This window comes from Oryx dammah, unplaced genomic scaffold, assembly GCF_014754425.2.
Source record: "Oryx dammah isolate SB20612 unplaced genomic scaffold, SCBI_Odam_1.1 HiC_scaffold_28, whole genome shotgun sequence".
Classification (NCBI taxonomy): Eukaryota; Metazoa; Chordata; class Mammalia; order Artiodactyla; family Bovidae; genus Oryx; species Oryx dammah.
This window is the reverse complement of record NW_024070212.1, coordinates 44,529,934-44,544,189: the sequence shown is the minus strand read 5'-3', so window position 1 is coordinate 44,544,189 and position 14,256 is coordinate 44,529,934. Positions and strand designations below refer to the sequence as shown.

Below are 14,256 nucleotides of genomic sequence, written 5' to 3'. Positions count from 1 at the left end.
TTTTGCAACTCCCAAAACACAGTTAGAGAATAATGATCATATGCTAAAAAATGTAAAATGCAATTTGTGCTGTGCCCCATTTACTACAAAATCACTACGAACAATGCATTTGTACAGTATATTGCTCAAGGGAAAGTGGATCAGCATCAGGAATGAATAAAGAACATTGCATTTGAAACCAGCTAATTCTGCCTCAGCGCTTTTAAAAACTATTTGTTATGATATTACCTCCTGTCAAGCACATAATGTGATATTTTCCTCAATAAAAACTAAACAGTTGCTGTAATTTCAGCTTCTCTAATTTTCTACTTTTTAAGCACTAAATATTTAAACAATACAGACCTGGAAGTCTCAAGCCAGTCATCTGATCTTCCCATCTTCTTGCCTGAAGTGGAGTAACTATCCATACAGGGGCCTGCTCTGTCACAGACATACATAACGGCAGCTGCTGAGGTCCTTACCTGCCCACAAGCCAGGCCCATCCCTCTTTCTCCCATGCCATGCGGACACGATAAATTTAACTCCAGGGCATCTGCTCCGGAAGCCTTTAAGATGAGGAAGGAAAATGAAAGAAAACACAAGGCTTTAATTGTGTACTAACAGGCATTCACCACTGATAATACAACACAGGTCACATTTGACAAATTTTAACTACTGTTTTCTGCACCACCGCTATTTTATGAGGTATATTCTGACTCTCTCAAATGAGGGTATCTCTAAAAGGATAATTCAGTTCAGTCACTCAGTTGTGTCCAACGCTTTGCGACCCCATAGACTGAAGCTCGCCAGGCTTCCCTGTCCATCACCAACTCCCAGAGCCTACTCAAACTCATGTCCGTCGCATTGGTGATGCCATCCAACCATCTCATCCTCTGTCGCCCCCTTCTCCTCTCGCCTTCCATCCTTCCCAGCATCAGGGTTTTTTCCAGAGAGTTGGTTCTTTGCATCAGGTGGCCAAAGTATTGGAGCTTCAGCTTTAGCATCAGTCCTTCCAATGAATATTTAGGACTGATTTTCTTTAGCATTCACAGGTTGGATCTCCCTGCAGTATTCTCCAACACCACAGTTCAAAACCATCAACTTTTAGAACTCAGCTTTCTTTATAGTCCAACTCTCACATTCATACATGACTACTGGAAAAACCATAACTTTGACTAGACAGACCCTTGTTGGCAAAGTAATGTCTCTGCTTTTTAATATGCTGTCTAGGTTGGTCGTGGCTTTTCTTCCAAGGAACAAGCGTCTTTTAATTTCATGGCTGCAATCACCATCTGCAGTGATTCTGGAGCCCCCCAAAATAAAGTCTGACATTGTTTCCATTGTTTCCCCATCTCTTTGCCATGAACTGATGAGACCGAATGCCTTGATCTTAGTTTTCTGAATGTTGAATTTTAAGCCAACTTTTTCACTCTCCTCTTTCACTTTCATCAAGAGGCTCTTTAGTTCTTCACTTTCTGCCATAACAGTGGTGTCATCTGCGTATCTGAGGTTATTGATATTTCTCCTGGCAATTTTGATTCCAGCTTCGTGCTTCATCCAGCCCGGCATTTATCATGATGTACTCTGCATAAAAGTTAAATAAGCAAGGTGATAATATACAGCCTTGATGTACTCCTTTCCCGATTTGGAACCAGTCTTTAGTTCCATGTTCAGTTCTAACTGTTGCTTCTTGACCTGCATACAGGTTTCTCAAGAGGCAGGTCAGGTGGTCTGGTATTCCCATCTCCTTCAGAATTTTCCAGTTTTGTTGTGATCCACACAGTCAAAGGCTGTGGCATAGCCAATAAAGCAAAAGTAGATGTTTTTCTGGAACCCCCTTGCTTTTTCCATGATCCAGTGGATGCTGGCAATTTGATCTCTGGTTCCTCTGCCTTTTCTAAAACCAGCTTGAACATCTGGAATTTCACAGTTCACATACTGTTGAAGCCTGGCTTGGAGACTTTTGAGCATTACTTTACTAGTGTGTGAGATGAGTGCAATTGTGTTGTAGTTTGAGCATTCTTTGGCATTGCCTTTCTTTGGAACTGGAAAGAAAACTGACCTTTTCTAGTCCTGTAGCCACAGCTGAGTTTTCCAAATTTGCTGACATATTGAGTGCAGCACTTTCACAGCATCATCTTTTAGGATTTGAAATAGCTCAACTGGAATTCCATCACCTCCACTAGCTTTGTTCGTAGCGATGCTTCCTAAGGCCCATTTGACTTCGCATTCCAGGATATCTGGCTCTAGGTGAGTGACCAGACCATAGTGATTATCTGGGTCATAAAGATCTTTTTTGTATAGTTCTTCTGTGTATTCCTGCCACCTCTTCTTAATATCTTCTGCTTCTGTTAGGTTCATATCATTTCTATCCTTTATTGAGCCTGTCTTTGAGTGAAATGTTCCCTTGGTATCTCTAATTTTTGAAGATATCATTAGTCTTTCCCATTCTATTATTTTCCTCTATTTTTTTGCACTGATCACTGAGGAAGGCTTTCTTGAGCATCACTTCCTGTACAATGTCACAAAGCTCTGTCCATAGTTCTTCGTACACTCTATCAAATATAATCCCTTGAATCTATTTTTCACTTCCACTATATACTCGTAAGGGATTTGATCACTGCAGATGGTGATTGCAGCCATGAAATTAAAAGACACTTACTCCTTGGAAGAAAAGTTATGACCAACCTAGATAGTATATTCAAAAGCAGAGACATTACTTTGCCGACTAAGGTTCGGCTAGTCAAGGCTATGGTTTTTCCAGTGGTCATGTATGGATGTGAGAGTTGGACTGTGAAGAAGGCTGAGTGCCAAAGAATTGATGCTTTTGAACTGTGGTGTTGGAGAAGACTCTTGAGAGTCCCTTGGACCGCAAGGAGATCCAACCAGTCCATTCTGAAGGAGATCAGCCCTGGGATTTCTTTGGAAGGAATGATGCGAAAGCTGAAACTCCAGTACTTTGGCCACCTCATGTGAAGAGTTGACTCATTGGAAAAGACTCTGATGCTGGGAGGGATTGGGGGCAGGAGGAGAAGGGGACGACAGAGGATGAAATGGCTGGATGGCATCACGGACTTGACGGATGTGAGTCTGAGTGAACTCTGGGAGTTGGTGATGGACAGGGAGGCCTGGCGTGCTGCAATTCATGGGGTCGCAAAGAGTTGGACACGACTAAGCGACTGAACTGAACTGAACTGAATGGTCTAGTGCTTTCCCAACTTTCTGCAATTTAAGCCTGAATTTGGCAATGAGGAGTTCATGATCTGAGCCACAATCAGCTCCTAGTTTTGTTTTTGCTGACAGTATAGAGCTTCTCCACCTTTGACTGCAAAGAATATAATCAATCTGATTTCAGTATTGACCATCTAGTGATGTCCATATGTAGAGTCTTCTCTTGTGTTGTTGGAAGAGGGTGTTTGCAATGACCAGTGCGTTCTCTTGGCAAAAACTCTGTTAGTCTTTGCCCTGCTTCATTCTGTACTCCAAGGCCAAATTTGCCTGTTACTCCAAGTAGCTCTTGACTTCCTACTTTTGCATTCCAGTCCCCTATAATGAAGAGGACATCTTTTTTCGGTGTTAGTTCTAGAAGGTCTTGTAGGTCTTCATAGAACCGTTCAACTTCAGCTTCTTCAGCATTATTGGTCGGGGTACAGAACTGGATTACTGTGATATTGAATGGTTTGCCTTAACAAACGGAGATCTTTCTGTCGTTTTGAGATTGCATCCAGGTGCTGCATTTCAAACTCTTTTGTTGACTATGATGGCTACTCCATTTCTTCTAAGGGATTCTTGCCCACGGCAGTAGATATAATAGTCATCTGAGTTAAATTCACCTATTCCAGTCCAATTTAGTTCACTGATTCCTGAAATGTCGATGTTCACTCTTGCCATCTCCTGTTTGACCACTTCTGATTTGCCTCGATTCACGGACCTAACATTCCAGGTTCCTATACATATTGCTCTTTACACTATCAGACTTTACTTTCATCACCTGTCACATCCACAACTGGGTGTTGTTTTTGCTTTGGCTTCATCTCTTCATTCTTTCTGGAGTTGTTTCACCATTCTTCTCCAGTAGCATACTGGGCACCTACTGACCTGGGGAGTTCATCTCTCATTGTCATACCTTTTTGCCTTTTAACAGTGTTCACAGGGTTCTCAAGGCAAGAATCCTGAAGCTGTTTGCCATGCCATTCTCCAGTGGGCCACGTTTTGTCCGAACTCTCCACAATTATCCGTCCATATTGGGAGGCCCTACATGGCATGGCTCATAGTTTCATTGAGATAGACAAGGCTGTGCTCCATGTGATCAGTTTGGTTAGTTTTCTGTGATTGTGGTTTTCATTCTCTCTGCCTTCTGATGGTTAGGGAAAAGATCCTTATGGAAGTTTACTGATGGAAGAGACTGAGGGCAAAACTGGGTCCCGTTTTGATGGGCTGGGTCGTGTAAAATTTTAATCTGATTTTCCACTGATGGGCAGGACTATGTTCCCTCCCTGTTGCTTGACCTGAGGGCAAACTATGGTGGAGGTGATGAAGATAATGGCAACCTCCTTCAAAAGGTCCCATGCAAGCACTGCTGCACTCAGTGCCTCCAACCCTGAAGCAGGCTACCACCAACCCATGTCTCCACCAGAGACTCCTGGACACTCATGGGCATGTCTGGGTCAGTTTCTTGTGGGGTCACTGCTCCTTCCTCCTGGGTCCTTGTGCACACAAGATTTTGTTTGTGCCCTCCAAGAGGGCTTATGCCATACCCAGGTCTGCTGACCCCAGAGCCCCTGGAGCAGGCCACTGATGACCTGTACCTCTACAGGAGACATTCAGACACAGTTCTAATAACAAAAGCAAATACGCATTGAGTTTATAACACTCACTGCTCTCTGTGAGTTGTATTTATTATCTCTAACTCTCATCCTCCTTGGAAAATCAGGTACCAATTTTACAGATGAGGAGACTGATGCACAAGGGAATTAAATGACCAGTCTGGTTATCAAGTGACACAACAGAGATTTTTAACTCAGGTCTGTTTGATATCATGTTGATTCTGCCCTATACAGCTTCTATTTTTGTAGAAACAAATCTTACTAATTCTGGATAATTGGTACTGAAGGTAGCAGGGCAAAAAAAAATGTAGCAGGCTAGATGGAATAAATATGAATAAAACTTTAAATGTTCTTTTATCAATTAACTTTTATTATTTATTAATACTACTTTCAAATGCTTCACAGCATTCAAGCATGTTAATTACCCAAACTGGGAACATCATTCACTGTATTCTATGTTGCTTTAAAAAAACTCAAGTGGAAAATAAGATTGTGGTAATAGTTCAAATTAAACCAAAATATATAATAATATAAATAGTTTTTCTCCTCTCTCTTTCAATTTCGTACCTCGAAAGCAATCTATGTTAACAATTTAATGTGTAATTTTCTACTTTTTCTATATATTAAAAAAAGAAGTAAAGCGCACATATAACACATGTATCAGGCTTATTTTTTCTTCTTGGTTTTGCTCTTTATATTTTCATTTTTTTCTTCTGGTTTTATTGAGATACAACTGATATACAACACTATATAAGTTTTTGGTGTATAGCATAATGATTTAACTTTAATGCACCATGGAATGATTATCACAGTAAGTTTAGAGCACATCCATCATCACATATAGACACAAGATAAAAGAAAAAAGTCCTCGTGATGAGAACTCTCAGGATTTTCTCTGTTACATACTGCAGTATTAATTATAGTAATCAAGTTGTACATTACATCCCTAATACGTCTTTTGTTATAACCAGAAGTTTAAGTTTTTTGACTGCCTTCACCCAATAACTCTGGTAACCACAAATCTGATCTATTTTTCTATAAGTTTGTTTATTTTTGAAGTATAATTAACCTATAATAATATGTTAATTCCTAGTGTACAACACAGTGATTCAGTATTTTATACATTTCTATACATTACAAATAATCATCATGATAAGCCTAGTCACCATCTGTCATCACACAAAGATATTATATTACTATTGACTATATCATGCATTTCATACCCATGACTCATTTTTTTTGTAATTGAAAGTTTGTACCTCTTAATTTTCTTCACCTATTTCTCTCATCTTTTTAAACTGAATCAGTTTTATTATATTTAAAAAATCTATCCTAAGAAATATGAAATACAGATAATTTTGTTTTAATTTAATAACTAAGCAGGAATCTTTCTTATTTAACTAATTAATTTATACAAATGGGTCCTACAGAAATGAACAAAATATTTCACACTAAGCATTCTTAAAATAACTGAAGAACCATAGAATTCTTTAGAAGTCTTCTGTAAAAACTCTAAGAACAATTAAAACACTTTTTTTAAATTTGAGAAATGGAAGATAAACTAAATGATTCTTTTACCTAACTTCTAGAATTCCTTCAATGCCACCATTTCTTTTTGAGTAAGGTAAGCATGGCTCAGTTTCCATAATATTATAACATGTCTATCACATCATGGAAAGACTTTTTTAAAAGTTCATTGTTTTCTAAGCATATCAGACCTTTCTTTAGTCCAACAGCTTTTCTTCAAATTTCTCTTTTCTTCCTAATTGTTCAAGATTTTTTCTCCTATTTTATTAATTTTAAATAAAACCTCAACAAACAAGTATTCTATCGATAGTTGTATCTTTATTGGTTGACTTTCTTACTCACTTTTACTCATTAGTGAGTTTGCTTTTCCTTCTGCACATTTGTGAAAGTTCATTGAATCATTCAGCCTATTTTCTAACATGGTTTTATTATGGTCTTTGTAAATGCTTCATGTTATTTGAAAATTATTTGAATCATAGTTTGGTGGTAAGCTTAGACAAAACACAACTGGCTAAACTCTGAGTTCTAATCCTAGATCTGCTAAGGAACTTGGGCAAGTAAGTTAAACTTCTTTGTTCCCATCTATTCAAGTATAAGGGCTTCCCAGATGATTCAGCAGTAAAGAATCCATCTGTCTGAAATGCAGGAGACTCAGGAGACATGGGTTCCATCCCTGGATCAGGAACAGCCTCCAGAGGAGGAAATGGCAACCCACTCCAGTATTCTTGCCTGGAAAATCCCATGGACAGAGGAGCCTGGTAGGCTACAGTCCATGGGGCCTCAAAGAGTTGGACACAAGCAACTAAGCACACACACACTCAAGTGTAAACTGGAGACAATAGGACCTATCTCAAAACTGTGTCATGTGAGAACTTGCAGCTAAAAATATTGTACACTGCAAGTATATATTTTTTCTTATTATGTCTTAGTTATTTCAAATATTTCTTTTAGACTTATTTGCTTTAGACTGCTAGTTGAAATGCAGCAATTAACAGCAAATCAATTCAACAACATTTTGGAATAAGCTTTAGGTGTCATTTGTATTGATATTTACATTATACATATTTTCTAAAATGTAAGTGCAAGCTTACAATTAGATTCATAGTATACAATAATAACTAACATTTATTGAACACTTACAATATGTCAGACACTTTACTAGGCTGTTTATAATGGATATATCATTATTCCCATTTTATAACTGATGGCTTTTTATAATGGATATATCATTATTCCCATTTTGTAACTGATAAAATCAAGGTCCAAAGAGTTCAAGTGACTAATTTATTATTCTAAAGCTTGTAAATGAGAATAGGATCTTTAAATCAAGCATTTTAAGTATAAAACCCATATTCTTGGTCACTATCATAACTTATTAGAAATCAGGTAATCCATGGCTAGAATTGTTTTAACGTTATAACAAAATGTTACAACTCGACATCTTTCAAGTTTCTAAATATTCAATAGATATTAAAATCTTGTAAGACCCCTTATTAAATTTAGTCTTTTCAGTGACTGTTAAAAATTTTCCCAGCACTATATACATATACAAATGCTAACCCACTAAACATACCCATAAAGATCTTTGAAATAAGGATCTAGGCCTCAAAAACAGATAATCCTGCTCAAAATAACATCAAGAGCTGGGGAATATTCATTTGGCCTCTGCTTCAATATTCTTGTCATATGATGTACACCACCTTAAAAGGCAGTTAATTCTATTTCCAAGCAACCACATGCATTCAAAAAGCCTTAATTGCTGAATTACCATGAAATGTTAAATTAACTGAAACTGGGCATGAATTCTGACTCCTGTTAGTCACAAGCTTTTTAGTTTAGTCATTTAGCCCAGAGTTTATTCTGCCTCACCTAAATGATTATACAATAAAATAATCTAGTGAAGGCAGTGACACAGAAAATTTGATGCTTCTGATTTCATACATTATCTATTTATCATCTGTTTATCGGCAGGAAGTAGAATGATATGTTAATAGTGTGGACTATATAGCCAGATTTTATGGGTTTGAATCCCACTTTTACCACATACTAGCTGTGTGAACTTGGGCATATTATTTAACAACTTTTGGCCTCAGTCTCCTCATTTCCAAAACATGGAATACAGAAAAGTACCTCACAAGGTTGCTTTTCTAAGTTACAAATAAATTTAATAAAAGTGAATGACTTAGAACAGTGCCTGGACTGCAGTAAATATTATGTAAGTATAAGCAGTTAATCTAGTCTAACTACCTGTCTCACTGTCTATCCATCTATCCATCCATCCATCTATCCATTCAGTTACAATCTCCAACTTGCCTTTCCTCAGCTTTGATCTGAAAAAGAACATAAAGTAGCTATACACACTCTGGGGGCTTTACAGGTGGCTCAGTGGTAAAGAATCTGCCTGCCAATGCAGGAGACGAGGGTTCAGTCACTGGGTTGGGAAGATCCCCTTGAGTAGAAAATGACAAACCACTCTGGTACTCTTGCTAGTATCCCCTGTCCATGGAGAATTCCATGACTGAGTGACTGACCAACAAAACAACAAAATTCCACCCTTTAGGTTGGGGGAAGGGGTGGCAGAAAACTATTCTAAGAAATTCTCAGCGTAGTGGTAGTAACGTGATTTCTAAAATTCTCTGATTTACAAAATTTATTTTGTAAAACCTCTCAGAGAAATCAGGGAAGCAAAACCACAAACCCTTGTACAATATATCTAACAAAATGGGGGACATGGTTCTTCTCCTTTCCTTACCTCTCTCTTCCTTATCGAATCTATGCAGTTCTAAAGTCACTGGCTGGGGGATGAGCAAAGCAGGTGACTAGGAAGTTTTGAGGAAGAGCCATGCGGGCCCAGTGGGGGTATCAGAGCTTGAGCACAGTGAGAACGACAGACATGTGGAGGTGGCTTGGGGCAGTACATCAGAGCCCCAGTGGGAAGAGAAGTCTTCCATGGGTCAAGGAGAACAAGTAAAGGACATAAGAGACCAAGCAGGGTAGAAAGACATGAGCTACGTTTTTTGGTGCCTGCTCAGTCAGTCACTCAATCATGTTCAACTCTTTGTGACCCCATGGGCCATAGCCTGCCAGGCTCCTCTGTCCATGGAATTTTTCAGGCAAGAATACTGGAGTGGGTTGCCATTGCCTAATCCAGGGAGATTTCTTGGATTCTCCCTAATGTCAAAAGCATACATGAGGCCCACGGCCAACTTTCTACATAGCAACACTGTCAATTAGTCTCAACTATTGGAGAAGGCAATGGCACCCCACTCCAGTATTCTTGCCTGGAAAATCCCATGGATGGAGGAGCCTGGTAGGCTGCAGTCCATGGGGTCACTAGGAGTTGGACACGACTGAGCGACTTCATTTTCACTTTTCACTTTCATGTATTGGAGAAGGAAATGGCAACCCACTCCAGTATTCTTGCCTGGAGAATCCCAGGGACAGGGGAGCCTGGTGGGCTGCCATCTATGGGGTCACACAAAGTTGGACATGACTGAAGTGACTTAGCAGCCTCAGCATCCAAAACTGGGGACCCAAGTTCTCTGGGATCTTAGAACACTTTGAATTGGACCTGGGACAGGTAAACCCTGGATTGGCTTGGGCCCCACTGGGCACTAAGTCTGTGACTATCTCTTATCTCCAACTAGACATCTATCTTTCCTGATCCTATTCTTTCCTGCTGACTGTTAGTGTCCAGGAATTTATATCCAACTGGTCCTATGTATTCCTATCATGTACCTCTGTCTGCTTTGTATCTCAGTCTATTTGAGATTTCCTAACTTCAACATCTATTTAATTTTATAAATAGTTCAGATCCTAGTTTAAAAAAAAAAAAAAACATGAAAAGAACCTGGCTTCAAAGTGGTTTATTTGGACTCTCTGCTAGAAATAGTATGGTCACCTGGTTTTGACACCTATGCCTCTCAGCTGGACCTTCCTTGTCTCGGCCTACCAGTTATAGTCAGACCCTTGGCAATCGCCCATCAAATCCCTGACCTAAAACCTTCAGCTTTGGATTTTAATCACCTCAAGTTCATTGTGCCAAATCAAATTCATTCTTCCCATTTACTCTATAATTGCTTCCTTTTGTTTGTCATATGCCTGTATATCAGCTCTGTGCCTTTATTTTGCTTCATTCATCAAATATCTGAGGACTATCCACTGACCAGCAAAGCCTTGTGTTTGGAACTGGGGGTTAAACAGTGAACCGGGTGAGGTCTCCACCCAGACAGTTTGCTTTGTCATAAGGAAGACAGGTGAAAGAGCTGATGACATCACTGTTAATCAACAGTTTTATTAAATTCTGTGGAGAAAGGCACAAGCAGAGGTAGACCCAGATTTGGGGGAGGAGCCTAAAGTTCATACAGTTTGCAGATACTTCTTTAAAAATAAAAATGATTTAAAAATTAAAAAGAGAAAATCAGGTACAGGCCTTGGAAGTAGCTTGTACAAGTAAGGGCTCTGAAGCTTAAGCTTCATTAACTTGATGATAAACTAGCTTCTGAGGATAGGATTTCAGGAGTAGGACAGCGGGTTAGCCTACTAGTCAGGGAGCTCCGAGAGGAGGAAGAGAGAACATTTCAGCCCAGGGTAATGGCAAAGGCTCCGAGGTACAAGTGTGTTGGAAGAGTAAAAGAAGGCCACTGGGGTCTGGAATGTAAAGAACAAACCCAAGGGGACACCAGGGGAATGGCCAGGTACCAGACCATACAGGTCAAGTTAAGAGTTTTACATGGTAAGAAAGCTAGTGGGAAGACTGTGGGTTGATTGAAAGCAAAGAGATTAATGGGGCTTTCAGATTAGGATGGTAGCAACTCATATTGAGGGCTTCCCACGTGGCACTAGGGGTAAAGAACCTGCCCGCCCATGCAGGTTAGATAGAAGAGCAGGTTTGATCCTTGGGTTGGGAAGATCCCCTGGAGGAGGACAAGGCCCCCCACTCCAGTATTCTTGTCTGGAGAATCCCATGGACAGAGGAGCCTGGCAGGCTGCAGTTCATAGGGTCGCACAGAGTCAGACACGACTGAAATGACACAAACGCAATGCATATTGAGCCGCACCTAATTTATATGTCTCTTCGAATCTGATGGCCTTACTTGCCACCCAAGCTTTTGCCACTAGCTTAATAAAGAACCTTGGTCCCTGTTGCTGTCCTCAGCTTTCCTGTCATTGCCAGCTCTCATAGCTCCTCAGGATGAGAGCAGGACTCTCCACTGAATGTGTCAGTGCGGGAGCTCCAGGAGGGCCAGTGCTCTCAACATGCTGTGGGATTTGGCTTCTGAAGCAGTTGCTTAAGGAGGGAAGGACACACAGCCCAAATGTGCAGAAGAAAGTAAACCTTTGGGGTGTGAAGTGTGAGGAGTGAGAGAGAAGAAACAGAAGGAACCAGTAGATATGTCCTTCACTTGTCTTCTTCTCTCAACTGTTGTGAGGCAGGATGATCCCACACAGCCCTCGCATCCCACACGGCTGAGCAATTGGCTCCATCTCCTTGTGAAGTGGCAGCCAGCTCTGGAACGCACCACGCTCCATCTGCTTTCCCTTCTTCCCATTGCCTTCACTCCCCTCACACCCCCTTTAATCTTATTGCTTTGGAATTGAATCCTTCAGTGAAGCATCTTCACATTAATTTTGACTCAGGCTCTGTTTTCTAAGCTAACACACATTAAGAAAGAAATGGATTCCAAATCTATTCAAATGAGTTCAAGATCTATTTAAGATCTACTATGGGGTATGGTTCAATTTGGTATACACATTTAAACTGTTCTACCTAGCTGAGGCTATACCTTATTCACCTTTGTTTTGGATGGCCAGGTACTCTGCAAATAGTAAGTACTTCAGAGATCTTGCCTCCATGGAACTGGAATAGTTTATCAATGTCCCAGAAAATTAGGATAGCATGTGATCAGATACCTGAACCAAAGAAATTGAGCAGAGCCTAACAATGCTACTGATTTGACACCAAGCTGTAAAAACTTTTCCGGAGGCTGCTTCTGTTTTATGATGCTCAAAAAACAAGACAAATTAAAACTAGGTTGAGGAATAAGACATTAAAAGTATGTGTATTCTAGAGAGTTAGAGTGAAAAGGAAAGTTTGGTTCAACATGGTTCTATTTCCAAGAATATGCATGTGAAAAAAATGGTATACTGCATGCACACTGACTTTTAAAAACAGCATCTGGTAGATTTTACCATATTTTAAGAATGTACTAGGTTTCTGGTTTTTTTTAACCCCCCCCCCCCCCGCAACATGGCCTTAAATGTTTATTCAAAATAATACAATAAAATGTTAGTTTCCAATGAAATAAATAATAATATCCCTTCTTGTCCAAATTTTCATTCTGATATAGAGTTTCTCTCTCAATCTCTGTTCTTTCATGTTCTTGTACAACTGGATCTGCTCTGCTATTACACACATGCATTTCTGTTTTCAGATATAACAGTAAAGAGCTGATAGCAAGATTTTCTGAATTCCCTGTTGTGCAATTCAAGAATTAATCTACTCTATGGAGAGGAACTTCATGAATTTAAAGTATATCCATCATCATATTAAGTGATTTGCTGAACTTAAAAGCAATGGCTTGTAGAACAGCTGGTATGTTCTCTCAGATTCCTACCCTTCATTATCACCACCCCCAAACAAATGTACATTGTAAGTAGTACAGTAACTTTGGCTTGAACACTTTTGTTTTTGTTGATTTGTTTTAATGTGGGCCCTTCCATTGTAAGAAAATCTGTTTTAATCTGTTGTGAAGCATGTGTTCACAGAAACAAAACCAAATACTCTACAAAGCTTTATTGGGTGTCTACCATATGAGCTATCATGGAATCATGCTGCCTATTGCTTCCCTCCAGGGAAATATGAAGACCTGGGGATAGTTTCTTCATGTGTTAAGTCCTGAGCTGGTCTATATTTCAAAGATTAGAGGGAACTTTTTTTAATCAACACTATAGATCGAACTCCTTGATATGCAAATTGCTCTTCTGTTGAGAGACCTAACAGACTATTTTGACTGAGTGGAAGGCATATTTTTTTTCCTTTTCTTTCTTTCAAACATATTTTCCTTTTTTTTCTTCCTTCCTCTTTTACTTTGATTGATTGGTAATGAGAAGCTAGAAAATAATATTGAATAAAACTACAGTTAAAGAATTAGATATAGAATGTGAGAAATATGGAATGTATCTTTAAGCTGTATCTTTATACAGCTTTGGACTGTATCTTTGGACTTTTTAAAAGTAAAATTGGCTTATTTAAAAATTAACACTTATTATTGACAAAAATACTTTCAGTATTTTATTCTACAGAAGGCAGAGGAGCAAGTAGTGTGATAAAGCCATTCATCATAGTCAGCTTTAAATTGGCAAAACTCATGCCAAACCTGGGCTCAGTGGAAAATTTCATGGTCAATTAGGTAAATACATGTGTAAAATGGACCCAGCAACAAAGATCACAAAGCCAATTACTGATCATATTTAATTTCATCTCTCTAAGTCCCAGAAAAAATTTTTGCCCTCACAGATCTAAGATATCCAAATAAACTGTACAATCACAATTTTTCAATGCTATAGAAAGCTTTATAACATTTTATAAGGCAGACCTGTTAGTTCATAATTAGTGTTAGGTTTAGTCTTCACTTCTTAGAGGTTTTCAAGAAACCCCAGCTACAGTGTTTTTTGCGATAGGACGATGGACATAAGTACACAATTTTAAGTATGTATTTTTCTATTTGAAATAGAAATTTGAGGCACATGGTTAGTTGTTTGCATTTGTGCAAGATTCAATTTATATTATAGAAAACTCGCTGACTAGTGTTCCATTCAGGAGCATTCTGTCCTACCACTTTATGCATGTCTGTATTCAAACTAGAATAGTATTAAATGAACCTTTTATATTTTAAATATTCAAGAGCTTTATATTCAAAAT

At 39.0% G+C, this 14,256-nt stretch overlaps 1 protein-coding gene across 1 annotated transcript in view; it reads right to left on the bottom strand.

The window, feature by feature from the left end:
• The window catches only part of DPYD (dihydropyrimidine dehydrogenase), a 916,336-nt gene that overhangs the window by 306,327 nt on the left and 595,753 nt on the right, over positions 1–14,256 (bottom strand). Inside the window, exon 16 of the mRNA XM_040232247.1 lies at positions 462–545. Within this exon, the coding sequence (XP_040088181.1) occupies positions 462–545 (84 nt within the window). The remainder of the gene's footprint in view (positions 1–461; positions 546–14,256) is intronic.